Raw genomic sequence first — 27,558 nt, forward strand, 5'->3', positions numbered from 1 at the left:
TAAGGGCGTATAAGATAAGAATAAAGGATAATAAGGCGATTACTCTTCTTCAAGTTTATTAAAAATAGAACGAAGAATAGCTAATAAAAATAGAAAATAACATATTCAGATTGAATATGAATTGTGCAATAAATTCTATATATAATATTATAAAATCCGCTGCGGTGTCAAATTCAATCAAATTAGTCTCCAGAAATATATGGGTATTTAAGATTAATATGGCAAAAAATAAATATAAAAATTCTAAATCCTAGAATGTCTATAATAGTAAAATAAATATGAAAAGAAATTTTATTTAAATTTATGTTAGTTTCTGGTGCGTTTGATGAATCTGATTAATGGAAAAAAAATAAATGTAATAATCACTATCAGGATAATAATAAATAATAAAGTAAAATATGAATCGAATAAAATCGACTTAATGTTGCATTATTAATTACAAATTTTCCTCAAATTCATCGATCTGTTAGATTATCAATATATAGCATTGTTGATACTAAATTAGTAATTACAGAGAACGCGCAGAGAGTAAAACGATCGAATGGCAAAATTGAGTAATTAACATAACGATAAGTTCCGTGATACATCTACCATTTAATAAATAATTAATCTATAATTTAAAACATTTTTATAATTTAATATTCCCTGTATATATACATGTATGTCATAGTACTTAAAATATTTTGGCAACGACTTATCAATAACAGTGTTTGGCCTTGGAGGCATATAGCGCTCTATTATTTACATGTTACGGGTTATGGCCTTGTTATCATTCACACAGCGGTAGTGATACGAAACGCTTCATTATATTATTGAATTCTATTTCTAAATGCGGTCACGACTAATATCAGAACATAATTTGCTATAATTTTTACAATTAACTATTAATTAATCTTTGATAAAGTATACGAAATTGTATTGTGACCATATATTTTTATCACAACGCTATCATTTATTATTGCAAGTAAAAATTGAAACGACAGATATAAAAATTATAAATTTTGATATGATCATCCTAGTATCGATCCTTATGGATAATAATTATTTATCAATGCTTAGAGCCAAATATATTCAAAACTTTAAATTTTCCTTAAATTTTTCGTAAATTAATTATTAATTTAACGAATTAATTTAAATTAATTTAAATTAATTATTAATTGATATATACCACAATTTTTGTTTCATTACTTTAATATTTCGATTTTACAATTCATATTATTGTACGTATATATATATCAACAATAGGAGATAGCATTGTTGTAACGAGTAGCATATAATTTTGGCTCCGTGTAAACGTTGGGGGAATCATACTTTTCGGGATGTTGCTTTCTCTTATGATATAAGAAAGTGCATATCTCATGTAATTATTCCGCAATCGGAAGTGCCGTGCGAAGATATGCATTATTGTTTTGCTATTTCATTTTTTAACATATGCATACATTTCCAGACACATTAAATATAATATGAAAGTTTTAAAAAGATTCTAATATAATGAAAAATAATCTCGCGCGTCCTGCATTGATAATTCATATTTCCACGCAATGTAATTGTCACGACCAGGAAGAAAGCTTAGAGATCAATGTAATTATCAAATAGCGATATCTACGAAACACACTTTCTCGAGACCAAACATGCGGGGCAACCCGCATCTTTTTAATTTCGTTAAAGAGTCTACGCGATGTCACCTCATTCTTGTTTCGATCACGACGCGGTAACAATGGGTTCCCTCATCATCGTTTTACTAGCCGTCGCCGGATATTGCAGTGGTAAACAACCTTAGATTTTTTTAAGCTTTGATCAAATAATATTTCAATATCGATCTTTGTAATCTTTTGATTTATTTCTTTCATTTTAATAATTCTCTTTCTTCTTGCAGAGATACAAGGTAACACAACTCCAATCACTGTCGCCAAACCTGAAGATACTAAGCTCGTCGAAAGAAACAATATTCATACGATTGAGAAGGGGATCTTCTGGAAAAATCTCGATATGTCTAAGCGCAAGTCGATGCATAATGATGAGTCAAAGGTTTTGAACAACGAGACGAATAGGAGAAAATCGCGACTTTTGAGTAGTTTAGCCTTTCTAGCTGGCCTCAGCTTTGGGGGATTAGCCACCGCAGCATCCTCCACTGCCAAGACCATCGCCAAATTGCCACAGACATCTTTTGGCTTAAACCTAGGTTCCTCCAAAGGTTCACCTTATCTCGCCGCCTATTACAATCCTTATCCCATGCTATCTTATCCGTTCCTCCTTCCCGGTTCCATCGGATTCGCGCCGATGATCAATTTGGCGAAACCTCAAACGACGTCGCATAACGATCTATCGCCGCAAGTGATCAGTCTGTTTGAAAACAGACCGCCGATCGATCTGGCGGAGGATAACGAAGAATATTTAGACGAGGAGAAGTCCAAAAACAACAAGAGGACGGGTAATGGCGACGACGGAGCTGACGATCGTACAGAATTGCGAGCCAAAGTCGACCGGAACGCGGAAGAGAAGGTAAGTAATTTAATAGATTGCGCCGCGATATACAAATAGAAATTAGAGCAGAAAGCCACGCAATGTTTTATCTCGATCTCGCATCTTTTAGCGATAAGTATCGTACTTTCTCAGAAGTCAAAAGTGCCGGCATTCAATTACTCGTATGAAACGGAATTAATTGTACGGAAATACCTATTTATGATAATATAATATGATATTTTTTTCTGCTATGAATATAGTTATTTATTCCTGAAATTTAAGTAAAATCATATAAAGCGAGCTTTAAAAGTTTCCAATTATTTGTGAGATGATTTGTAAAATACATTGAATCTATGACTAGCAATCTACTAATGCAAAAACAGAACGATATATTGAATGTTCGTATAATGACATATAGTTGTACGACAGATGTTCATATGATTAAAGTTTCCTTATGTCTATCATTATTTTTCCATAGCTTTTACATATGAATCGCTAGACGTATGCGTAATGTAACTTAATTTGAGTTCAAAATGATATAATTAACTATATATATTCATTAAAGTATCAACTTTCATATATGGAACTTATACGACATACTATGCAATCGTTAATTCCATCGTTATTTTATTTCTGTCATATATTTCTCATTATGCTATTATTAACAAAAATATTTCTTCACGTATTTTAACTCCGTTTTAAAATATATAATATAGTTTTGTTTCAAAAAAATTCTTTTTGATCAATTGAATATTTTTATATTTTTATTAAGCTAAAATTAATCATATTATATTCATAAAAATATACAATATCTTGTTTAATGCATGTTCAAAGAAGACATTTATTTACTGCATTTATTCGATGTAGCATATTATACTTTAATGCGTATTATTGTTGAAACTCGTTAGATACGCGGGTGCAAAGAGGGCCAGCGAAAACATGGTAATTTCTTGAAAGGATCGATCAGAGAGCGTGAAAATCTCCAAGTAAATGCCGACGATTCGCGAGCAACCTTGAATTTTCGAGATGCAAACATGACCGCCGCTAACGAGAATCAGACCGTGACAGAAGATACAAATATGGCTATGACAACAAACCCAACTAAGATCATCTTCGGACCACCGAAAAACGAAACGCATTATTATCCTCATCACACGGAGTATCCGCCCTATCTAGGATATTACGGTGGGTATCCGCAGAACGTAAATCGCGTGGATCTCACGACAGGTTCGAATACGCATCATGATCATAATCAGATTAATTACAATTTACCGTATGAGCAACGACCTAACTTTTATCAAAATGACAAGTATAATGTTTACTCGAGCTCTCACTTCAACCCACCCTTCTCTGGGCCATTTCCGTCCGATCAAATAAACGAATATGCCGGCACGGATGTTAACCGATTTTATCATTCACCGGAATATCAGCCACCATACAATGACGGTTTTAGACCTGTGACATAAATTGTCTATATACGCTCATTAAATTCCAATTCAAATTGTGTAAAGTATATCGTACTTGGTAAACTTGTGAAGAATTAAAATCTTTGTTATACGTTTATTATTCTCAAATCTTTTATTTAAATATTTTAAATCTATGAGATAAATAAAATCTACAAGAAATCTGAAGTTATAATTTAAAGATATGAAGATTCGTAAAATATTTAAAACATATTGCAATTTATCATGCATTTTTTATAACATGTTAAAATTAATTTTTGGGTCTAATTTGTACAAGTTTCAAGAAACATACACGTGACATTTTTTCTATAATTTATATATAGTTCCTATGTAAGTTTTTACTCTTTTGATATATACATATTCTTCTTCTAAGTTTTTATTCTTTTGATATATACATATTCTTTTTTATTATAAAAAAATATANGCATATATATATACATTTAAAAAATATATATATACATAACTATTAAATGAAATTAGAAAATTGTATTAATCTATAAACTTTAAATTACATTACGCACAGTATATGTATTAAATTCTACGATTAAATTTCCTGATATTATTATGGAAAACAACTCTGCGAAACGTATAACAGTATTATTCCATTACGAAAATGACTATTATGAGAAACTCACGCCCTTGATACTAGAGGTTTCAAACGTACGTACGTACGTAATATGTTTGGACAATTGTTCGCAGGATTGCACAGTTGTTCGGGATTGATTTCGCGCAAGCCGATCAATAAAATAATAATCTGCTAATAATATGCAAAACTCGTTGAACGGTGTGAATAGCAATGACGATAAAGATAATCGGAAATGAACGTCGGATAATAAATAAATGACTGTTCCGTCAGAGCCCACCAATTGGACGTCATCGCTCGCAAGGAAGAAACCTGTTTTATTTTCGGACGAGTTTGGAGGGCTGGGCTCCTCCGTCTATTTCGAGAAGGCCGCCACTGCTGGTATTGTGTCTCTAAAGACGTCGGTATCTTGCAGCTTTCGCGCGTAATTTTTCAGCTGGCAGATTCTCGTAATCCAAATTATGCATCCGACATTTAATTCGCGGCAACAAGTTGAGGAATCGTAGAAAAGAACACGCAATAATACGGTTTTACCACTCCGTTTTCTTTCTCTATAAAAGTTAAATAAATACCATTTATATATAAAAATATTATATTTATGTTTCATGTAAAATCAGCACATAGTAATTAGAAAAAAATTTGCGAAATAGATTAATACAATATATCTAAATATGTATATCTAAACACAGGTAAAAAGCATTTGCAAAAAATGCGGGAAACGTATAAAAAGTATTCAGATATACGTAATTCAGTGATTATGTAATTCAGCGTCCCCTCGGCCTGAAAAGCGCGCGAAAGACGGTGGCTTTACGGGAGGGTAAACCAATCGCGAAACTCTGACACATCGCGATTACAGTAATTTCCCTTGATCGTTACACTCTCGGCGTGACGCGCGTGTATATGATACAATGGCATATATCACATATATACATTTGCCGGTAATTCCGTGGAGTTTCGCGCGTGCATACATGCAGATATGTGGGTGAGCCGATGCGAGGCATTGCGTGCGCGATTGTGCAATAAACACGAAAGATAGGAAATGATCGATTTCCTTCGCGGAAGTGTCAAGCTTTCTTTAAAAACGATGATGCTATCGAACGCCACGTGGCCGACCAATTTAATGTCCATTTCTCACAAACACGTCGTAAATAAATCCGCTTCGGAGCACATGAATATCCCGCGCATATTTTCCGTTTAGGAATATATCTGAAATATGTTTTCCAATCAGTTATCGTACGAGTGATTGAAGGGGTTTGGTTGGCCAATTGATATCCTTTCAATGTGTCATCTTGTGAATTTTGCAGCGCGGTTTTATTCGTAGTATCTAATATATTGCTGTGCATCTTAAATCTGACACGTCTCCGATAACTTTGGCGACGTGATTTGAAAAATGTTTTCGACTATTATCTTGCAATAATAAAAATACAAGAACTGTGTCAAAGTACAGTAATTTTTAGTTCTAAAATCATAAAAATATTTTTTTAAGATATGGAATATATATAATTAAAAAATCAGAAATTTTTATGTATTTTTTCAATAATTATCATCTCTTTTGCTATATTTTTTACAATCGTTTTCATATTTCAGCTCATTAAGGAATATACTAGAAATATTATTCTGTGTGTATTCTTTCTAGACTTTAATATAGTATATCTTCCAAACAGCAATGGAGATGATTCTGGAAAACTGATTACTGTATAAGATTCGTTATTTTAAAGACCCGAACTGTCTATTAATCCCGTCATGTACATATCTACAAAATCGGGTCTCTTTAAATCTAAATATATACCGGGTGTCAGAGTTGAATGCCCTGGGATTTCCGGCCCTTGGCGTGTGCACTTCGCTTTTCCCCCTTCCCGATCTTTTTTATTTTTCGTGCGAGCACTTACATCTCCTCGTATATCCCTTTCTCCTGCCCACTTTCTGTCACCGGCAACCTCATTTTTTTCCACGCGAAACCCAATAGCCTTATATCCTCTAGGATACTCTCCAGGACTATTTCCTGCGAGGCTGCGCCGGTCGAGCCGGATGGGAAACCGCAAATGTAAAGCCCCATGCGTAGCCTCGTCTTCCAGTAATATCGTATATGCAATTCAACATACGTATTTCGCGCGGGAAAGAGCAACTCTACTGAACCCTTAAAAATAATATATATGTATAGTATAATTCTTTACCCCCCTTCCTCCGTGTAGTGTATTTCAAATTTATATATATATTTCAAATTCATATATATATTCGTATATATATTTTTCTGAATAACGTAAGAACTTTTTATAATATGGGAAAAATTAAAAAGATTTTCAGTAATTAAAATTTATATTTGAATATTGTATGTCGAGAATAAATATAATTATGTTTATAACAACATAATTAATTTAGAAATAACAAAAATTGCACATGAACAAAGTTACTTAATAAATAATTAATAATAGCCATTGATAACAGCGTCGTTAACAATAGTCGCAATTTTATGCGATTAAAATATCGATTTGCTGCAATTGTTGAGAGTATTTTTATAGATTTTTTGTATCAGATTTTTTTTCGATATTCGTGTTCTTACATACGTGGATTTGAAAAGGCATGTCGCAACGCTCATGCCAACAAAATATCGTCGAGTCGCGCGTACGCACGTGCGTCGTGCACACAGAAGCGAAACGGTTCGTTCGGTGTGGTAAATGCACCACGGTCGGGTAAGAACCCTGGTCTCGTGTATAGGGGACGACAGAGGAGAGACAGCTGTGTGGCAGCTGGCAGCGCGTGCCACGAACCTATGGGGTCTCCTTCGAACGCGGACGATGCGGACGGACGATGATATCCTATATTCCGTCGCACATAACTAACGGCAGGTTTCGAGAACAATGCGACGTTCCCGAGTGCGTCGTCGTGTATCTTCAAAGGTATCAAAGCGAACTTAACTGGGCAGCTACGAATTATTGCTGTCTGGTTACTTATCCTCAAGAGTTCGTGTAATAAAATTGTTTACGATTATTTCTATGACCGTTTATATAATGTGCATAAGAAACACGAAGAGACTATATCTCACATTGATTTCCATACGAAGATAATTGTAACTTGTATAAGTCTTTACTGGAGCAGCATAATCCTATCTAAGATAGAGAACAATGTAATAAAACACTCTGTTGGATTTTTTATTGGTCAAAATATTATGATAGTGTTGAAATAAATTTAATTGGAATTAATTTGACATAAATTAATGATTGAAGAAAATTATGCCCTAAAATTTCTAATAAAATTATAATGATAAATGAATATGTTTTCACCTATGTTGCCACAAATTCTCAAGAAAACTTTTTAAGATTATTATATTTATAATTATTTTAACATTTCGTTATTTCAAAGTATAAATATACGATATATTTAAACGATATATAAACGCGTACAAAAATATATGATGACGTTAAGATATTCGTTGATACAATTTTGTGAAAAGATGAGAATGATGCGTAGGGATATTTTTTATTCTATAATTCAACGTAATATGCATTCGTTTCCCGTTTGTGTTGCGTGGTGTTAATGTTCAAGCCGCGTGCGAGGCGTAGGAAAGGTGTGCTTTTCTTGCGAGTTTTTCACCGGCTCGAAAGAAAAAAAGATCAGCGAGTCCAAAGCTTTCGGGGGAGAGCATTTCAGGCTTAGTGAACATCTGCCGTCGTCTGCAACGATAATAATTCGAACAGCTGATGCTCCTTCGCGGACCATCGCCTCGCTTCGTAGGTTCTACGGGATCGTTTCGCTTTGTTGTCCATTCGCAAGAGAAATTCTTGCAGGACAAAAGAAAGAGAAACTTATTTATATAATAAAATTCTTTTAATAGCTGTTTCTACGATAAATTTTTTTAGATAGATATATTTTTATATTTATTTTCAGTTTCATTAATTTGTAATATATAATTTCTGAGAGAATAATTGTTAATATTACATATTTTAAGCATTTTGAAGGAAGAATTATGACAAAAATAAAATTTAATTACAGTGCGCTAAATAATAAATTGAATAAATATTATAGATGTTTTTTAGCTATATGTTGTATATTTTTTGTATTATGTAAGTATAATTTTTTTATGTATTTTAATAATTCTAATTTCTTATAAATTGATTAACATGATTACCTTTGTAAACTTCGCAGTTATGACTCGTATTCAATAATCAAATCATAATTGTCTGTGAAAATTTTGAATCACGTTTTTAATCAGTATAAAAAACAGAAAGAATGTCAGCATACATACTTTTATATCTAGAATTTATGAAAAACATAAATACTCTTGAAGGGAATAAAACAATCGAAACAATTCGCTCGCGAGAATACAGAGTACTCGTCGTGTGAATCTACCTATACGTGGTGATCGAGACAATCGATCATCCGACAAGTCATTACCCTGTTGTAAGAAGCATCTCGCGAAACAAGCGTCGTCGAGTATCAGCCGTCAAAACAGTCGATCGATTCCGCTTTTTGAATTTCAGCGCTCGTTTCCCAGGTATACGATCGGCTGCGCACGCACGTGGCGGAGACGAGCCAATCGGAACGCTCGAAGACGCGCCAGCTGGCAAACTGAAGCGCCGCGCAGTAGCCGCGACAACTCAAACTCGACTCGAAGGCACTCGCACGTGGGCCTTCGTCGGTGTCGGTTGCGTTTTTTTCGCGCGCGCTCGCGATCGCAAGAAGAGCGCCGTTTCAGCGTGTGGTGATTCGCTAACACGTACTCGTACGAATAAAAAGAGGTGCCCACAGCGCGTATCTTTTCCAACCGAAGTGGAGCGATCGTCTCTCTCGAAGTGCGTGGGTCAGATCATCACGTGGGTCCCTTCTAATTTTGCTGTGTAATACTGATTGTGTATCATCATTGGGATTATCAAGGCGGCGGATTGTAGTGCGACGTACGGACACACATACATACGTATACGTAGTGCGACGGGAGTAAACATAGGTGAGTAAACTTTTTTAACGTGATGATTTCTCCATAAATTCCTAGCAGAAAAATAGACTTTTAGAAACCATTATATTTTATTATGACGAGATAACGGAAATATTTCGACGCAGTATCTATCAATAACTGTACCAATCTTCTTCCTAGATCGATTCTCTAATTATCTCTACAGAAGTAATTAAGTCGTGGCACGTTCTCTTCTCTTCGATCGATCTATTTTCGATCGGCGCTCCGTTCACCGTTATTTCTTTCGAAAATAGCACACGGTTGGCTGCAAGATAACTTGTAAAAAAGTCATCGCTCTTGCGCGTTAGCACGCGTCATATTTAATGCATACCGTGTATAAAGCTGCTATCGTTTCGCTCGCTGCATGAATTTTGGAGTCGCGCGGCTCATTAACGTTGATAGCATCGTTCCTTAATTGCTATCATTACAGCGTATCGCTTAACGCGTTTTCACATCGCGCGGTATTATAATTATAAAAACGTGCGCGACGACAAGATCGATTGTGGATTAATTTATAATTCTTGAGCATACATAAATAAGAAATATATTTTTTTTTTTTATTTAGAGAACGACTAATGTCATATTTTTATGATCGAGATAAATATTTATCATTTCTATTTGATTTGAATTTCATATTTATGACTTGATTTTTCTACTGAAAAGAAATAAACCGATGGAAGATAGAAAAGAGTAGACATATAAATAAAAAAATAAAATGATATAATATGCATTAAAAATTATGATACGGACAAAATACTCGCGCATAGTTTAGTTATATAAGAATGTAAAACTGCAATTCACTATTATACCTACTCATCTTGCCTTTTAATTATCGCGAACAAATTACAAACACCACACATTCGGAATCGTAATACCGATCTTAATCCATTTAATTGACCGACGAGATAACAATAGTCGTCGACTCTCTGCTTCATTCTTGGAAAATAATTTTTCAATTATAAATAAAAAAAAAAAAGATACTGTCGCCGGGGCGGGGAAAAAAGGATCATTTAACTCTCCCTCGACATAATCGCGACATCGAGATGCATCGATAAAAAATTGGATGTCTTGCGAACGATATTAGCGTGCGCTTCCCTGGATCCCTGCTCCCCGATGCGATCTATACGATCAATCGGCACGAAACGGCGCGGCGTGGCGTCTCGACTGAATCCGATTTGCTCAACAGATTGTATGTGTGTGTGTGTGTGTGTGTATGTATATAAATTGTGTGTGTGTGAAATCGCGTGGCGCGCAAATTTGTGCGCGCAGGAAATTCTGTTTATCCTCATCGGCGGAACTTTGCGTGGCCATCTTGCGCGCGTTCGTAAAACCGTCTGCTTCTTCTCTTTCTCTCTCTTCCTCAGCTGTCCCCTCTCAACCCCCGTTCAACGGCCCGGTGGCCGCGACAAAGGGCTGCCACGACGACCGGGCACGTGTTCCCCGATGTTTATTAATAAACCCCGACGGTTGTGCCCGGCGATTTCGTCCGAGCCAGTACGTCTGGAAACGGACGCAGGTGATAGCACCTCTCGCCCGAAAATTGCTCAATAATATCCGTGATTATTACAGGATATTCTATCATATTTATTGCATATATCCGTGAATATATCTCACCTAAGCGGATTAATATTGCGACAAAAATCCAGGTCTCAGGCATGGAAACTTTATCAAAATTATGAAGCTTAAAAACTTCAGGTTTCCTCGACTAGCTTAAAGTAGAAATTTACTAGCCATATGGTGATGTATTCCTGAAAGCATTTCAAGCAGGATTTCCAACGGTGTAGGGCTTACCCGATCGCTTTTCTTCTTCGCGAGAATCGCGTAAAAGAAACTTCGTAACTTTGCACAGGAATGTGGAAGTTATTTGCTCGCGAAAGTTTGCTACGATTTTTATGTTTGCCTTATCTTGAGAGGTAACGGGACTAGTCTAGACCGAGTTATGCTAATGTACGATGTTCTTTCGGAAGTTCGCCGAGTTCTGAGAATTTTATAAAATGTGAACGATACAGTGTAGTATAAGATTTATTTTGCATCGTATTTATATAAGCTTTTTGGTTTTTTTTTTCATATCAAATTGATTACTGATTGCTGCAGATTTCTTTTTTATAATTTTGATAATTAATTGATTAATTAATAATTTTTTACAAAAAATATTATTTGTAGTATTCTTCTTTAATATTATATTTTAAAGAGACGTCACATTATATAATGTGTACGTGTTGTAATATTTGCAGTTTTTTTTTTTTTAATATTTAACTAATATATTAATAAAATCCATGAAAATAAAATTTTATTATATTTATATTTAGAAAGAAAGTTAGTTAAGAGAACGTAGCAGAGATTTCGTAACTTTCCAAGTTTTTTAAATTTCTCTAATAACACGGAACGAAGTGTTTCCTTCTTTCCTTAGAGACTAACGTGCGATTCACAATGTGCCATTTTCTTACATAGTTGGTATCTTCGATGTAGAAAAAAAGCAAGCCATGCAATTTTCACGCTATCAACGTGCAAGTAGCGCATAACGCTCTTCGGACGACCCGTACACCGTCGATGCCGGCGGTATAAACTTTCAACAGACATACACGCTTATTGTCAATCGTGCTTCAACAAGTGTTCCTGCATGAGATGCAAACAATTTAATAATGACGTTATTGGTTGCGTGGCGAGGCTGTGTCGCATAACCATAACTTGCCGTGGCAAGTTTTGCGGAAAGACGCGAATAATATTAACGTGCCAATTAGCTTCTAAAGGAAACAGTTGTTTTGAAATTTAATTAACAATTACGCGTTACATATGTAAATGTTACGAAAAAAATTAGGACCAGGTGAATCAAGTCCGCCTAAAAATCAATTAGCATTAATTAAATACACGTTCAAAATAATTAAAAATAAGAATATATATATATATTTTTTTTTTAATTAAAAATGTATTAAAATCTAAGCGATTAAAAAATTGGAACATGTATCAAATATTCTATTCTAAGCTTATAAGTTTAAATATAGTAGAAGAGCATTTTCTTATTTATTTTGCTTTTTATGAAATCAATATGGAGCTACCAACTCTTTTATAATAAAAAGAAACAACGCGAAAGAATTTTCGCGATAATGATGGTTAAAAAGCCGCAGGCACGTCTTCGGGTTAATGTTCTTTTGCGCCTGCAATTAACTCTCGCGTATAGCTGACATTTTTTTCTCGAAACACGACGAAAGCCACGCGTCGCGTGTGTTTTTCGAAAGTCTGGCCTGTCTGCGACTTTGGCCGAGAGGATATTTTCGTGGCTTTCGCGAAGCGCATGGCAATCGGCCAGTGCCGAATGCACGCCACACGCTTGATGTGATCGAAAGACGACGACAACGAGGATGATGACAACGACGACGACCCGACGTCCCGACGTTACGCGTAGCGCTGAGAATTTGTCGCCTAAGTGCAGCGCGTCTCCGAGAAGTACATTCTTCTCGTGCACCGCGGGGTGTCTGCACAGTCCACGTGTGGGCTATTAAAAACCAGTGCCTCTCAACGGGTGTTCCATAGAACAGGAGGCTGTTTCACGAGCTTTCTCCCTTTCTTTCTTTCTCTCTTTTGAGGGAGAGAAAGACGGAGAGAGAGAGAGAGAGATATTCATCTGCACAACTTCCGTACTGCGCAACAACATTTTTCTGTATGATTTTATTTATTTTCCAAATAAATTTTATTGCGCACGAACAAGACCGCGGAAGGACACTTTGTTCCATGGAATATGATCGGCGAATACAGCTGAGAATCGGTCGAAATTTTCGTGTTTTGCGATCGTGAAGGAACCCGATTGCCGTATGCTTCCACCGGCTTACGAACCAGCCGGCGTACGGCCATTGTTTCTACCCTCTGCGAGCGGGTACCTCTTACTACCTGAAGGGTTGAAACTACTTCTGCCAATGCCAGAATTGGTCGACACTGCACAGCCAAAGAATTCGAGACAAAAATATATTATAAAGTTAAAAGATTTTTTTTTGAATAGGAAAGAGAGAGACAGAATCATAAATCGTGATCTGTCAAAGAATAAGAGCTTTTAAATAGATAATCACGATGGATCTTATTATATTCTAGAAATTTAATATTGATAACAAGGTTTTCATTTCGATTTATTGAATCTAATGATATATTGTGTCACTTTAACAAGAAAATTAATTTCTTATTTTAAAATTATTGTTCTCAGCACGTTTAGCTTCATGGATTGTCGGTATCATTTTATTAAAATATATATCGACATTCCAAAATTAAATAATATATAGAGTTACACTTAACAATCTCAAATTATTTTTAAGCTATTTGTTGAGAAAATGTTCCGACAAGTTTAGCGTAAACTAGAACATCTAGGACGAAAAATGGTGAAGGAGGAGAGGGCGGTGATGGCAATACAACAATATGATTATACGGCGTGCTGCACCGGTTTTCTGCAGCAGCTGCCGCCGTCGTTTTGGGGGATCTCGACCGGGAACGGACGGACGATCGTTCTGTCGAAGTACCGGTAGAAAAAGGCAGAAGGAGGGGTGGGCAAGGAGAGTAGGCGGGGGTTGCAGCAGAGGGGCCCCTCTGTCCTCGCCGTAGGGCCCGACGCGCATAATACGCACCGACAAGGAGAAGCGAGAGCGCGTATGGGAACGCGTTGCGATGAAACGAGAGAGGAAAAAGAAAAAGAAGAGAAAAAGGACTGTCTCTCTCTCTCTCTCTCTCTTCTACCATCGGCACCATAGAACGCATTGCAGAAACTCGAAAGACGAGCCGTACGAAAAATGCCCTACTACCTGGTTCCCTCGAATCGTTCTCTAAGCGAGGAGCAAAACTGGCTCCCTTTTTAGGCTTCTTTAGAGAAGAGAAGAGAAGGAGAGAGCCTTGGATGGAGGTCAGGGTTCCTTCTTTCCCCCCCCCCTTCCGTTCTTTCTTCTTGTCCCTCGTATATAGCTTTCTTCGTCACTCTCGGGGTAAAGCCCTCTCTCGCTCCTCCGTCGTTGTTCCATCGGATTTTCCCCGATACAGGGGTTCAACTTCTACGCAGAAGGAGAATGGGGAGATTTATTTGTTCTCTTTGTGCCTGGAGGAGTCATCGATTCGAGCGAATCGGACAGAGAAGATAGACGAAAATAATGCGCGCGTCAGACGAAACTAGAGGACGATTCGCTTTCGTCGTCCATCAGTTCTCGTGCTGCGTGGACTGCAGGAAGTAGCGAGCGCAGATGTATACGCGTATACATATGTGTGTGTATGTGTGTGCGGGCGCACATATATGCTGTGTTGCATCACCATATGCTGATAATATCATATCTTGAAAAGATTACTTTTTAAACCTTGTACACTTTCTTCGTTAGATTGATTTTTATATGAATATTTTGTTATATATGTGAGAATAAATACTATACAAATAAAATTTAAAAAATTAATCATTTTTCTCAAATGTCGATATATTTCTCTGCATGTTTTTTATAAGAAGCGCTATGATATTTTAATACTTATGATATTTTAATGATATTTAATGTTTATTTAATGAGAGATGTTTGAACTGATTGTTCGAATTTTTAGAGATAGAAATTTTGAAAAAGTATATTAATTATATTGTATATATTAAACATATATATGTATATATACGCATATTATATTTAATGTTTCATGAAAATATACCATTTCAATAATTTTAACATTTTTAAACGTCGTTCACGTTATGTTATGGTTGAGCTCACGTCATGACATGATTTATTACGTAGGCAATGTTATTTTAGATAGCATATTACTCATGCGCACTTGGTTCTATTTTTGTAAATTTTGTTTATAAGTAAAACTTTGCTATTTATGAAATTAAGATATAACATAAAATAAATTTCTCTTGCAAAATCAAAAATTCTTTTTTTTATGCAAAATGGAAATGGTAATATTATTTTCACGTTGTTGTGTATTTATAGAGAATGTATGCTAAAGAAATTAATTTGATGTTTAAAGACATTTTTTTAAAGAAATATTTAAAGAATATTTCATTTTTTTTACTTGTTTGTTTCATCGCTTTTAGATTGTATTTGAAAGTTATGTTATAAGAATCTCTTGTTGATTACACATTCGACTTGTTGATTACACGTTAAGCGTTAATTAATATAATTCCACACATTATTTATTATAATTTATGAATTTCTGCTTGGCGTCTAAGTAGTGGCGATATCTCTTTTTTGCGTAAGAATTTCCGCGTCCATTTCACTCAATTATGATTCTCCTTTCAAGTTGAAGTTAACGTGAGTGAAGATGCGTATATTCTTACAAATCAGCAAAATAAAATTCCTCGGGAGAAAAGTGATAGCACTTTGTTTATCGCCGTCAGATCACAATTGTAGCGTAGCACCGCTAATAACATACGCATTAAAACGCACGCATCGTTATAGTGCACGCGTGTCAATTTGGTTGCAATGTAATTGCACGAAACTCGCACATACACGCACGCGTATATACATTATGTATCGATCCTGCATAACCAAGTGCAGCAGTTCTTTCACCCTCGTAGGGATGAGAAGTGAACCTTTTCATCAAAGCTTTCTAAACCGCACGCGTGCGGCCTCCTTAATTGGACGCAGTTGAATTAAACAGCAACGCGCGCGGTACACAAATTAAACCTTCCGTAACAAACATGCTACTTTGAGGGCATAATGTAGATCAAGCATCATTAAATGAATAAGAATATTTGATTATTTATATCGATTTCAGTGAAGCTTCTTTAATATATTATGTGACGTACAATTATTCTGTCCAGAACATCTCGTATACATTAGAAATAAAAATATATTTCGACAAATAATTGAAATCTTCAATTATAAACTAAATTTCTCGTTGCTTCTGTGAAGAGACGAAATAAAGAGATAAAGATTTTAATATTATTATTCTTATTAAAATAAAAAAAGAATGAGATATATACATTATGCTGCTGTCTATTTTACACAGAAGATTAAAGGAAAGTAGGTGTGTTGTGTGCAGATTTCACTCATCGTATGTTCTCGCGTAGGATGCAACAGATATTTAAATCGGGAATATTCACGATAGACGAAAATACATACGTATCGATTTCATCCAAAATATTTTAAAACAAGTTTTTACTGCTGCATATTTTATGGAATAAGAAATTCTATTCTAAAACTGGAAAGGTAGAACTCAATTTGTTTTTAACAAGAATTAAAAATTAATTATAAAGTTAATTAATTTAAATTCATATTAAGTTTTTTTTTTAAACGGGTGAGTCATAAATAAAGAAGTGTTGTGTTATTTTTATTTTAGAAATTGAATTTTATTATTTCTTTTTATCCTCGATGAAAAATATATCCATAATTAATCTTTTCTTTCTTTATATTAATTTTTGCTAAAGAAAAAAAAATACAATTCCAACTGTATATTTATACTTAAAAAAGACACGTATATTGTATATATATATATATAAAATATTGATTTTGCTAATTATTCTAAAATGAAATAACAGCAGAACACTCACTCAGGCTTTTTCGTTCCGTTTTATACGCTAATTTTTATATATTTTTCTCTTCTTATATTAATACAGATTTCTTTCTGTTTGCAGAGCAAAGAGCATTCCTTGTCTAAATGCTGCACGGCTTGTGGCGTTATTAACATTGACCGAGGTACCAAAGAAAGTGTCAAGATTGAGCAAGTCGTTGTTCCGTCCGGCGGCGATCTCGCCAAAATTTGGAGGATGCTGATGCCGGGTGCCGCTGGTCTCGGTGTGGGCGCGGTGGGTGCCGTAGGTGCCCCAGCGCCCGACGAGCTGGTGCAAGGGCTGGGTGCCCTGGCTGGTACTACGCCGCAGCAAAAGGACACAACATGGACGAAGCTGTTTGTCGGTGGTTTGCCCTATCATACCACCGACAAGAGTCTCAGGGAACATTTTAACGTTTATGGAGATATCGAAGAAGCCGTCGTCATCACGGACAGACAGACCGGCAAAAGCAGAGGCTATGGCTTTGTAAGTAATTACAAGTGAATAGATGTAGATCGTTCATTCGATTTAACGCGATATATAATACATATTATATTCACATATAAAAAGTTGTTTTTATTGTAAATATCTATTTCGTTATTACATTTTCTTTATCGAACTGTTGAGATGGGAAAAAGTGATCGATAAAATTAATTAATTAAACGGGTTAACTCTATAGTAATTTTATAGTTCGGGACCATAAATTCAATCTCTTTTTACATATATGCACATAATAAGTTTAGTCTTTCCGCTCGTAACAATGCCTTTTCTTTCGCATTGTGTGTAAGTCGTATTTCCCATGAGTACCCATATCTATTTTTTTTGTATCGTGTATACACTTACGTTATCCACATCGTCACGTATGCTGATTATAAAAATAAGTGTCATTTGTCGTATTATTTCTTGATATATTAATGTTGTTAACGATGTGAAAGCGTTCTCTCTTCTTTTTATGATTATTTAACTTATCGATTTTAAAAAACATTTGCATAAGTAAATATTAAGTAAATATTGATGACAAAATACTAGATCATTCAAATATAAATGAGAGATTGGTTTTTCTTATTTCTAAAAAATTAATTTATTTTACACAATTCTTAATTTACAAAATTTGTGGCGGAAGATCTTGTTGATCCTTGTTGAGATTTCTATTTACTGCATCTCTTGGTAGGCGAGAAACTTGACGATAACGCTCAAATACTATCTGCTGCTTTTTTATATTTGTAACGAATGCGTACCATAAAATTTGACCTATCGTCTTATATTTAAGACTATAATTTACAATTAGTTTTTCTTTCCAAAATGCGTTGAGCAGAAAATATAAAAGTTTACTTTCTATATTTGAATGACATAGTAATTTGTACAAAATACATAAAAAAATACATATCCGTAATTTAGTTTTGATTAATCAAAGGATAAATTCAATCTGTATGCAGGTAATTATGGGGGATAGACCGGCGGCAGAGAGGGCATGCAAAGACCCTAATCCCATCATCGATGGTCGCAAGGCAAACGTCAACTTGGCCATTCTTGGAGCTAAGCCCAGGGGTAATTTGCAAACGAGTAAGTTTTATCATTTTATCATTTTTGTAATTGTGTGATAATGTGTGTGCTAGCTATTGATTCGACCTAATATTGCAATATATCCAATTATTCTGAAGATCGTTTTACAAACTCTATGGTAACATAGTAAGTTCCAATTATATGAGTGAATTATTTTGGTCGATAAAAAACGTATTATTTTGTCCTCTTTTCCTAGTACTAATAACGGCTGATTCCTAAAATGTATCGAGGTTTTTAGATTAATCGTGCAATTTTTTTAATCGCGTTTTGCAATTAATCGAATTGAATTTTATATGTAATTGGTATCGATACGACGTTTTGTAATTGCGTTTAATTGTTATAATCAATCATATTTGTGCAGAAATTTCAAACGTTTTTTAAGTTATGCGGATTAACTCGCGATTAGAATTAATATATACTTGCACGCTTCTAATATTAGAATCGCGATCATCATTTTTGTTTAGGGCTACCTCGTACTTTGCATTTGGTTCTCGTTGTTTTTGATATTTACGCGTCACAGTCACAAGTTTTCAATTTGATACATTGCCAGAATCACTAAAACTTTACACACATTCGTCACCAAAATATGTTGTCATGCGACGCATCTTGGGACGCATAGGATAATTCCATCGCATTCTTTTTTATTAATCGTGTACGTCTAAATTTAATGAAAGACTAATAAAACATTTAATCAAAGCATTAATTTTTTACTTTAATTGCTAGAAAAAAAAAATATTGTACTGTGCAAAATATGAAAGTAATAGTTTGATATATTGCCAAAAAGAGTATCATCTAATAAATAAATAACAATGAGATTTTTCTTATACAATCATATCGTGATATACATTGTGGATGCGAAAGGTCAATAAGGCCGAAAGACGATCGGCTAAATGGTGAAGTCTTCCTTGAGTCACTGTCTCGAATTCTCCTAATGGCGTTGAGCCAACATAGCTTGGCGTTTCGAGACCTAAGTCTAAAATTGCCTTAACCCGAGTACCGAATTGTCTAGTTTTTCTTCCTCTCCGACATAAGAATTGCTTCTAGTTTATTGCTGAATGTTCCCGATGCAGATTATCATATTTGCACTAACGTAGATCGCTTTTTGCGCTTACATCCATCTTATCTCTATATTTCTAAATCTTTTTCACCGCATTATCTGTTATTCTCTTGGAAGTTTTAAATAGTATTTTAATTCTATTGAAAAGTGTCATAATTTGATCTTGATTAAGATAAAGAAATTGCACAAATATTTAGATTATTATTTTTTTTAATTTAATCGAGAACTTTAAATTTTGTTGAAGAAGATAGATAGTGTTTTATCGATTATAATTCTAAAAAGCGGATTTCCAATTTTATTTATATTGCTCTACGGTACGTCGGAAAGAGCGAAGCATTCTTTATAGGATAAAAATTGTTATATATATTTGGTTGCATGGCCATTTCAAGTTTATTGCACGCCGTAATGCACTCTCCGATAGCGAGCATGCCATCGGTGCATCAGTATCTCGTGTGCACGCATCACGTACATACCTACATGTCAGCTTTTACGCACGTGTCCGTTCCTATCTGACGGTGCCGTAATCGCGCACACGATTATTAAACAATCGTTAACAGGCAGAAAGTTTCGATAACACCAAAAAAAAAGTAAAGAATAATGACAAAACGCACACAAATATTTAGAAAGCGGCTGCAAGTCTTTTTTTTATCGGATGATTTGTTCAATCATCGATGCGGCAAGCACGAATTCTCAATGTCCACGATGAGTTATGCAAATTTTTAGTCAATTATCTCTTCGAGAAATATCGCGTTCGCTGTTTTCGTAATACGATAATTTCGTATATCGTATATTGATTCGGCAAGATTTCTTTAACGGAACACTGGTTCTATATTGATCATGCTAATGAATAAAACATGCCATGGAAGGTGGCACATGACACAGATTTTCAGCTAAGAATATGAATTATTTTTATTGGAAATTTTTTATTAACTTTGAACCGATGTAATGTTACATGATTGGATGTGCAATGAATTACTGTGCGATTATAAATTGTTCACATTTGTCCCTATTTCTATTTTAATTTGTAATAAATTTTTTTTTTAATAGAAGACGCGCTCTTAAATTATCATACATTTGTTTATTTATGCACAATCTCTTTGATTAATTTTAATTCTTCTCTTTAAAAAAAGTGTCGAAATGTCAATAATCAGAGTAAGAATTGTCAATTTTAAACTTGTTTCCATATCGTAGAAATAACTAAATTGCATTATTTCCAGCAAAATTTTTCCAGACGGATATTTTATATAAAATATAAAAGCAGGATTCTGTTAATAATTTTTTATTAGTATTTCTTGTTGAAAAAAAGATGTTTTAAAGAAGCTCGATTATAATAACAAAGAAATGAAAATTTGAGAATCAGTTATTAAAAACTGAGATTCACCGATTACATCTATGATTTTCAGCATTTCCGTTCGCTACAGGCATCCGGGCCGGTTATCCAGCAGTACTTCCTGGCCAATACGGGTGAGTACACATTTATGTGCTTTGTCGAGGGATATTAAGGACGCATATGTCGTAACTGTAGTTAGAGATCAGAATAATCTAAGTCAAGAAGAATCATTCGTAGCGCGATCGTGTAGTCACTGACTACCAAATTCTTTCGCTGCGATCAATGAAGTCGTTTTTCCGCGCAATTTTTCGTTCTTTCAAATAGTTTTTTTTTTTACCGGGTATAGATGAGTTATTTTCGCAGCGTTTATACAAATTTGCCGATCGATATTTGCCACGGAAAACGGGATCGAGAATTTTTTATATTTTGCGAACATCGTCGATGGATAAAGTTTTTGAACCATCCTTACAACGAGCAAATTACGATTCGTTCGCTTCCGCGTTAGAATTTCCCAGAAATATTGGATTGGGATGTGATGGAAATTAATAGTCGTTGATGCAACGTTTGAAAACTAAGAAAGTACTCCGCTTAACGGATTCATACGGTCGAATAATTTTACGAACTTTTTTGTAAAGACATCATATATATGACGTTTCAGCATCCTGACGCGCGCGCGTAAGGAGACAGGCAGAGAGTCCTCTTTCCGAGATCTTTGAGAGGGCCAAAGGCCGTTCTAAGGACCCTATATTAATGCGAAAGAGAGACAAAGACAGGAAAAAGAAAAAAAGGAGAAATGTATTAGCGATCGATGAAAGAAAGAGAAAAAGGGATATGAGAGAGAAAGCGGCACACGCACACGTATCAGAAATCTACACGTATGAGTACCTACAAGTTTCTTTCCATGAAGTACATAGCAAAGATCTTCCGAGGATCGGCCTGTTGTTCTTTTCCTAACGTACTTTTTTTTGATTGTGTTTTTTTCTTTCTTGGTGAAACTGACGTGAAGTGATGATAATGATTGTGCGGTTGCTGAGAGATTTGCGATTGTTTGTTACTGGTTTTTAATATTTTTTAATTTTATTTTATATCTTTACTCTTTTACACTCTTTTTTTCTTAATTAGAATAATATTAATGATGATAATAATAAGAGTGATATAATAAATCGCAATATCGATAGCTGTTATACCTCTTCGATTCGACACTACCGTTTATACAAAGCAAAGTCGAGATATTCTAGTATCATATTCAAGTTTAATCTTTCATTATCATAAATACATAGAAAAAAAAATATAAGATATATGGTATTATCGTTAATCTACAAAAAAGATTTATTTTAAATATTAAATAATTTGTGTATGAAATCATATTCTTTTAACTTTAAAGTTTTTCAAAATTACATTAAAAAAACGAATTTTTTAGAATAAATTTTTCTCTTTTACTTATTGAAATGCGCATCGGGAAAAATTAAATTTGGAATAAAAAAATATGGTATATTTTTGATTAAGCAATATTTTAAATGCTGTTTAATTAATTAAATGATGATACCACGTAATTTTTTTGTCGACTTACAATATCTAATTATTGAAATCAGTAGTTTAGAATTATAAATTAACGAGTAAATCCATGCTTGTCTGTTCTCAGATGAGTGGTTTTTCTTAAGCAATTTTATTATATTATATTATATAATACAAAAATTTCTTTCTTGTTTTAGCATCTTTTAGCGATTTTTTTATTTTCGATCATTATGTATGTATATCATACTTCGTTTATTATAATTGCTATCTTGTTTTGCCTTTGGTGGCGGGAATGCTAAAACGGAACGAGAATAACATCTTCCAATTTTAGATGCAAATTTTCGATTCGCAGTGCTTCTTCTCGCGTCGGATTATTTATCTTGTAGTCGAAACGAACGAGGTACTTTATTAGACACTTTAACGAGATTCGTAGAAAAAGCTGATTTCTTCAAACGTAGCTCATCCGATTGCATTTTTCTCTTTTTTTTTTTAAATTAAAGAATTATGAACGAGAATGGCATAAAGAGCCACATAAATTTCGGAATAGGTTTCTTCGTTAAATTAACGCAAGCCAAGGAAGAGGCGTATCTGATCCATTCCGATCCGCCAGAGAACCGTTCGGCCATTGCTTATAAATATTTAATCTTTCGAGGTACATAGACCATGCAGGCTTCGCGCTTGCTCGTTTCGAGCGCCTTTTGCGATTCCGCGAGAACGAGAAACGAGTACGTAGCATATGGAGGAGAACCGCGAGATGAAAAGACGCGCGTTGGAATTCGGGTGAATAAAGAGGAACACGGCCGCGATTCTCTCCGCGAGTCGCGCATGAGTCTCTTCTCTTGGGTTTTTACCGGAAATCGACCGGCGCCGAGAGACACGAACGGTGCGTATTAATTTTTGATTGCGCGACGATCGATCCCATCGCGGTTCACCTCGTTTGGCCCGACGGATTCTTCAATGCCGCACGAAAATCTCATCGAACGCATAAAATAGCGCTCGTATCAATAATTGAAGTGTGCTACTCAATAAACCGCTACTCCTTTACAAGTTATTAATCTTACTCTATTATTGAGATTTTTATTTGCGATATCTCAATCGAGCGGAAAATTCGCGGGAACTCGAACTGTACGAAAAAAAAAAATTAATCTTTTGCGAAAAATCGACATACAGTTCATCGGTCGGAATGGAAGGAACGCCAGATATACTCCTTCCTTGGAATGCGATAAGGTCGATCGAAGTGTCTTCTTTCATGGAAATACGGATGCCCCGAGACTTGTATAGGATCCGCTAACCACTATATATAATATATAATATATTAATAACCTTGTGTGTGTGGTAAAGGCTTACACTACACTTGGTGTCGCTATTGGTGTTGTATTTTTTGGTGTTGTACGTGGGTGATTTTTGGACTTTCAAATAACACGGTATAGCTCTCTGTCGTGTAATAACGAAATAGGATGCCGTTGATGTTCTTTTTTTTTTCTTTAATTTTTCTCGAGTGTTTATCGCGTAATTATTAGTTTGCAGCATGACCAACTCTAAGTTGGCGTTATTATTGCGAACAATTGCGTGACGTCTTTCCAAGATTATCTACGGTTGTTTCCGCGACTGTGGGAAGAAGTACAATCCTAACGAAACGCTTCTTACAGTTTGATTTTTTATCGCTCTTCGAACAGTGGCGTCCTTCCTTTTTTTTACGAAGTAATCCGAGAGACCCGTTCTTTTTTTCTCTCGTTCATTAATGAAGGACCGCGGGAGACGTCTTAACTTTTTTCTCGTCTCGCGGAGAAATGTGTCGTAATCGTGTGAAAGAAGCGTGAATATGTAAGTGCGTCATGCGCGAGGGGGGGTTTCGTTTTTTGTGCGATCCAACGGGGCCCCATGCAAAGGGACCAATCGATTCTCGCACGGTTGACGTTGTGGACCCAAATTTTTCATAATTTTTACGATTAGATTAATTAATCTTAGCTCTATTAATTAATTCTATTTGTTGCCACGTTTATATAACGTAAGAAAATTCCGATAAACAGAAATATCATAGTGAAAGAAGATTTCGAGCCCATTTATCGTTAAAAAAAGAAAGAAATAATACAAATTTTTATGGATTAAATTTTTAAACAGTTTTATAATGTTTCAAATAACATCATCCTCATTGATGCAATCTAATTTAATCGAATTTATCGACGTCACATCTGCAGAACGCAATGCGGGACAGTTCACTAATGCAATGTGGAACAATGGTGAAAATTTTTCCGTCTCGAGTAAACAAACCGTCAATTAATTAATTAAAGGCGAATAATTCGCCTTTAGCGAATGCGTTATTGACGAAAGTCATGTCGGTGTCGTTGGCGTGGCGTCACGCATAGGCGTAGATGCGTAAAGCGCGGCGGGCGTTTTGGAATTAGCTAAATGTAGGTGGAGAAGTGAAATCCAACACCGGTACCGCGGACGTCGCGGTAGACGTCAGAAAACGGTTCTGATAAATCCGTGTCGTAAGCGAACGACGACGACGACGACGACGACGACGTCTCGGCCGGCCATCTTGGAGCCGCGCTGGCGACGGTCCAGTCTTTATTTAGCACCACCTGTCCCTCGTGTCAGCTTCTCGCTACCCGCCACCGCTCGCTCGAGGGCTCTATCGAGAGGATTCTAACGCGATTTACGCGTTAGGACTATACCGCGTTGGACCGTGTTGAAGATCCACGCTTATTTATGCTCTCACTCGCCACTTCCGCTCCCGCTGTTACTCGTTCGTTGTACACGTACCGTAGATCGAGATTGAGTTAATAAGAGTCTAGTCTACTCTAGCAGTATGAAAAATCAATGATTTCTAGGAATTTTTTTTGTAGAATATTAGAAAAATTGATCTTTTTGGCCTTTTATATATGTTTTTATTAATGTTTAAACAGTACGTCAGTATTTTTAATTCTTGGATATTTAGCTTTTTTTCGGCTTCATCCGATCAAGTTCCTCTGCAAATTGACTTATACGCATTCAGAGATGGATGTATCACAGGAAACATAAGACACTGCTAAAGTATAAATTGTCACGTTGCAAGCTACATATCTTTTATGCGGTACTAAATGCTATCTTAAGAAAAAAATTTACTGTTTCTGACTCATTCGTAAAAACGTTGACTCACGGCCTTTGTGAAGCGGTCGATTCAAACGGTCGAGTACTACTTCGGTGAAGAGGAGCATTTCCGTCTCGCGCGTCGTCGGCGGGAATAAGGTACACGATCATTTCTTTTCGGAGAGATGAAACGCGTGGGCGCAGAACGCGCGCGTTAAAGGTTCATTTCTATTTTCATTGCCCCCGCGGCTTCTATCCACCTGTCGTTGTCGCTCTTCTGACGCAAGCCGTAACATCGCTTTGCGAGAGACACGAGATGCGTTCTGTATCGCATTTACATAAATACATTGAGGCCGCATTTAAGCTTGCATTTCGAGTTTTAGAACGATGAACGAGCGCAATTCCGGGATGTAATTTCCTGAAATTTTAGAACTATTGTCCTAGATATATTTTGACAGACACGCGCATAAATTTAACTTTATCTAATTCGAGTTACCGAGTATATTATTCCTCTAATTTAAAAACAAGTGAGCTAATTTATACGCAGATGATATACCATAATTAAATAATACGCGCTGCACATTGCTTTATCGACCGGGCATCTATGATTCTTAATTAGCGTTCTTAATTTTGCGTTCCGGTGTCTTAATCAAGTTGTAGAACAAAGAAATTTCTTTTGTCCCCCTCTTCTTACGGTCGCGTATCTCGATTCCAAATTCGTCTGCCGAATCGTATTTTTAGCGCATTTGAGAGAAACGACGTGCGTACCGAGAACAATTAAGTCGTCGCGTGTGTATGTGTGCGTGTGTGTGGCAACACCCTTCGAAGTTACCATTGGTCCGGTCTGCTTTTCAAGGATTGGCAGATCATCCTATTGGATTATCTACGGCGCCGGCGCCCGCACAATCCGTGCACTGCGCATAGTTCCGTCGTGCAATATATATGTATATATATCCACGCTCGCGCACACATGCGCGTGCAAAATGTTTCGCGCAAGTGACACATATGATGTGTATCGGCACACGCACACATACATGTTATATACACGCATGTAAGAGTCCAGTCCATCATGCGGAAACGCACAACCATGTGATCGCAGACGATCGCCGGGCATCACGTGCCGCCGCCTCACACGTGTGAAAACTGACCGCGTCGCATTCCGTGACACACTTACGCGAGTATACGGAAGAAGATGATGGCAAGATTACGCCAGGTTAACCGACGCGCGTATATCAAAATGAAAATGTCGATTTGCGAAGGATATTCTCAGCGAAAATAAACCAAACTTTGGAAATGTCGGACACGCATATTTTAATTTTACAGAAACTGTCCCCAAGTTGTGTTTGGAATGATCTAACACGAGTTATTGTATTATTTGAAAAAAAAAAGATAGGCGAAACAATTTATGAATAATGTAACATTACAGTTACGTGCTGCTTATCATTTTATCGACAGCGCTTCCATATTTATTATATTAATTTTCTGATTTTTATTCTTTTTTTTCTAAAACAAAGCCTCGTATATATAGAGAGAGAAATTTGATTTTATATCTTTGATTTATTCCTTTATATTATCTTTTTTACCGATTTTGTCTCGATATTTCTAATGCATTCATATTTTTTTTTTGCAATTATATTAAAGTTAACAAAATTTACATTTGCGTTCATGCAGATTCACATATTTTCACATATGCTTGATTTTGTAGACATCATACAAGCCAATAGTCAGCATTTCTGTAAAAAAGGGAACACAAATATCGGTTACCAGATCCGGGATCTTTCGTGTCGCGTTCGTTGTAACAACGTGTCGCGCGAGGTGTTTGGTGGCTTCCGCTCCGCTAACACGCGCTTCCGCTTCGTCGTCCTCATCGTTAACGATCACCCCCGTAGTCGTAGGGGTTGTAGCGGCTCGCGCGCACGAATTAATGGGATTGATTGAACAATCCCCATCGGTGCGATTTACCCCCGGGATATACTATACTACGTCGTATGTCGTGGCACAACGTAGGGAAAAGTCGGGAGATCCTAATCGCGGCGCGCGGCCACTTTGCGTCGGAAATCGAGGGTAGGGTG

At 35.8% G+C, this 27,558-nt stretch overlaps 2 protein-coding genes across 3 annotated transcripts in view; both read left to right on the forward strand.

The window, feature by feature from the left end:
* Nucleotides 1-1,671: 1,671 nt before the first annotated feature.
* LOC115234668 lies at nt 1,672-4,029 on the forward strand. Its single transcript, XM_029805891.1, has 3 exons — nt 1,672-1,766; nt 1,877-2,502; nt 3,372-4,029. Exons 1-3 carry the CDS (start codon nt 1,679-1,681, stop codon nt 3,927-3,929), a joined length of 1,272 nt encoding a protein of 423 aa, XP_029661751.1. The 5' UTR covers nt 1,672-1,678; the 3' UTR covers nt 3,930-4,029.
* A 5,250-nt stretch (nt 4,030-9,279) lies between these two features.
* The window catches only part of LOC115234602 (RNA-binding protein 24-like), a 38,839-nt gene continuing 20,560 nt past the window's right edge, over nt 9,280-27,558 (forward strand). For both annotated transcript variants that reach the window (XM_029805786.1, XM_029805787.1), the window contains exons 1-4: nt 9,280-9,451; nt 17,034-17,435; nt 18,386-18,512; nt 20,973-21,033. In XM_029805786.1, coding sequence (XP_029661646.1) covers nt 17,166-17,435; nt 18,386-18,512; nt 20,973-21,033 — 458 coding nt within the window. In that variant the 5' untranslated portion in view covers nt 9,280-9,451; nt 17,034-17,165. The remainder of the gene's footprint in view (nt 9,452-17,033; nt 17,436-18,385; nt 18,513-20,972; nt 21,034-27,558) is intronic.

This window comes from Formica exsecta, unplaced genomic scaffold (assembly GCF_003651465.1).
Source record: "Formica exsecta isolate Colony F162 unplaced genomic scaffold, ASM365146v1 scaffold201, whole genome shotgun sequence".
NCBI classification, from domain to species: Eukaryota; Metazoa; Arthropoda; class Insecta; order Hymenoptera; family Formicidae; genus Formica; species Formica exsecta.

Bases quoted from the DNA above. Each gene is read 5' to 3' on its own strand.
- LOC115234668 (XM_029805891.1), top strand. From the start codon at position 1,679: ATGTCACCTCATTCTTGTTTCGATCACGACGCGGTAACAATGGGTTCC. The intron at 1,767-1,876 runs GTAAACAACCTT...TTCTTCTTGCAG, and splicing joins CGTCGCCGGATATTGCAGTG to AGATACAAGGTAACACAACT. The intron at 2,503-3,371 runs GTAAGTAATTTA...GAAACTCGTTAG, and splicing joins ACCGGAACGCGGAAGAGAAG to ATACGCGGGTGCAAAGAGGG.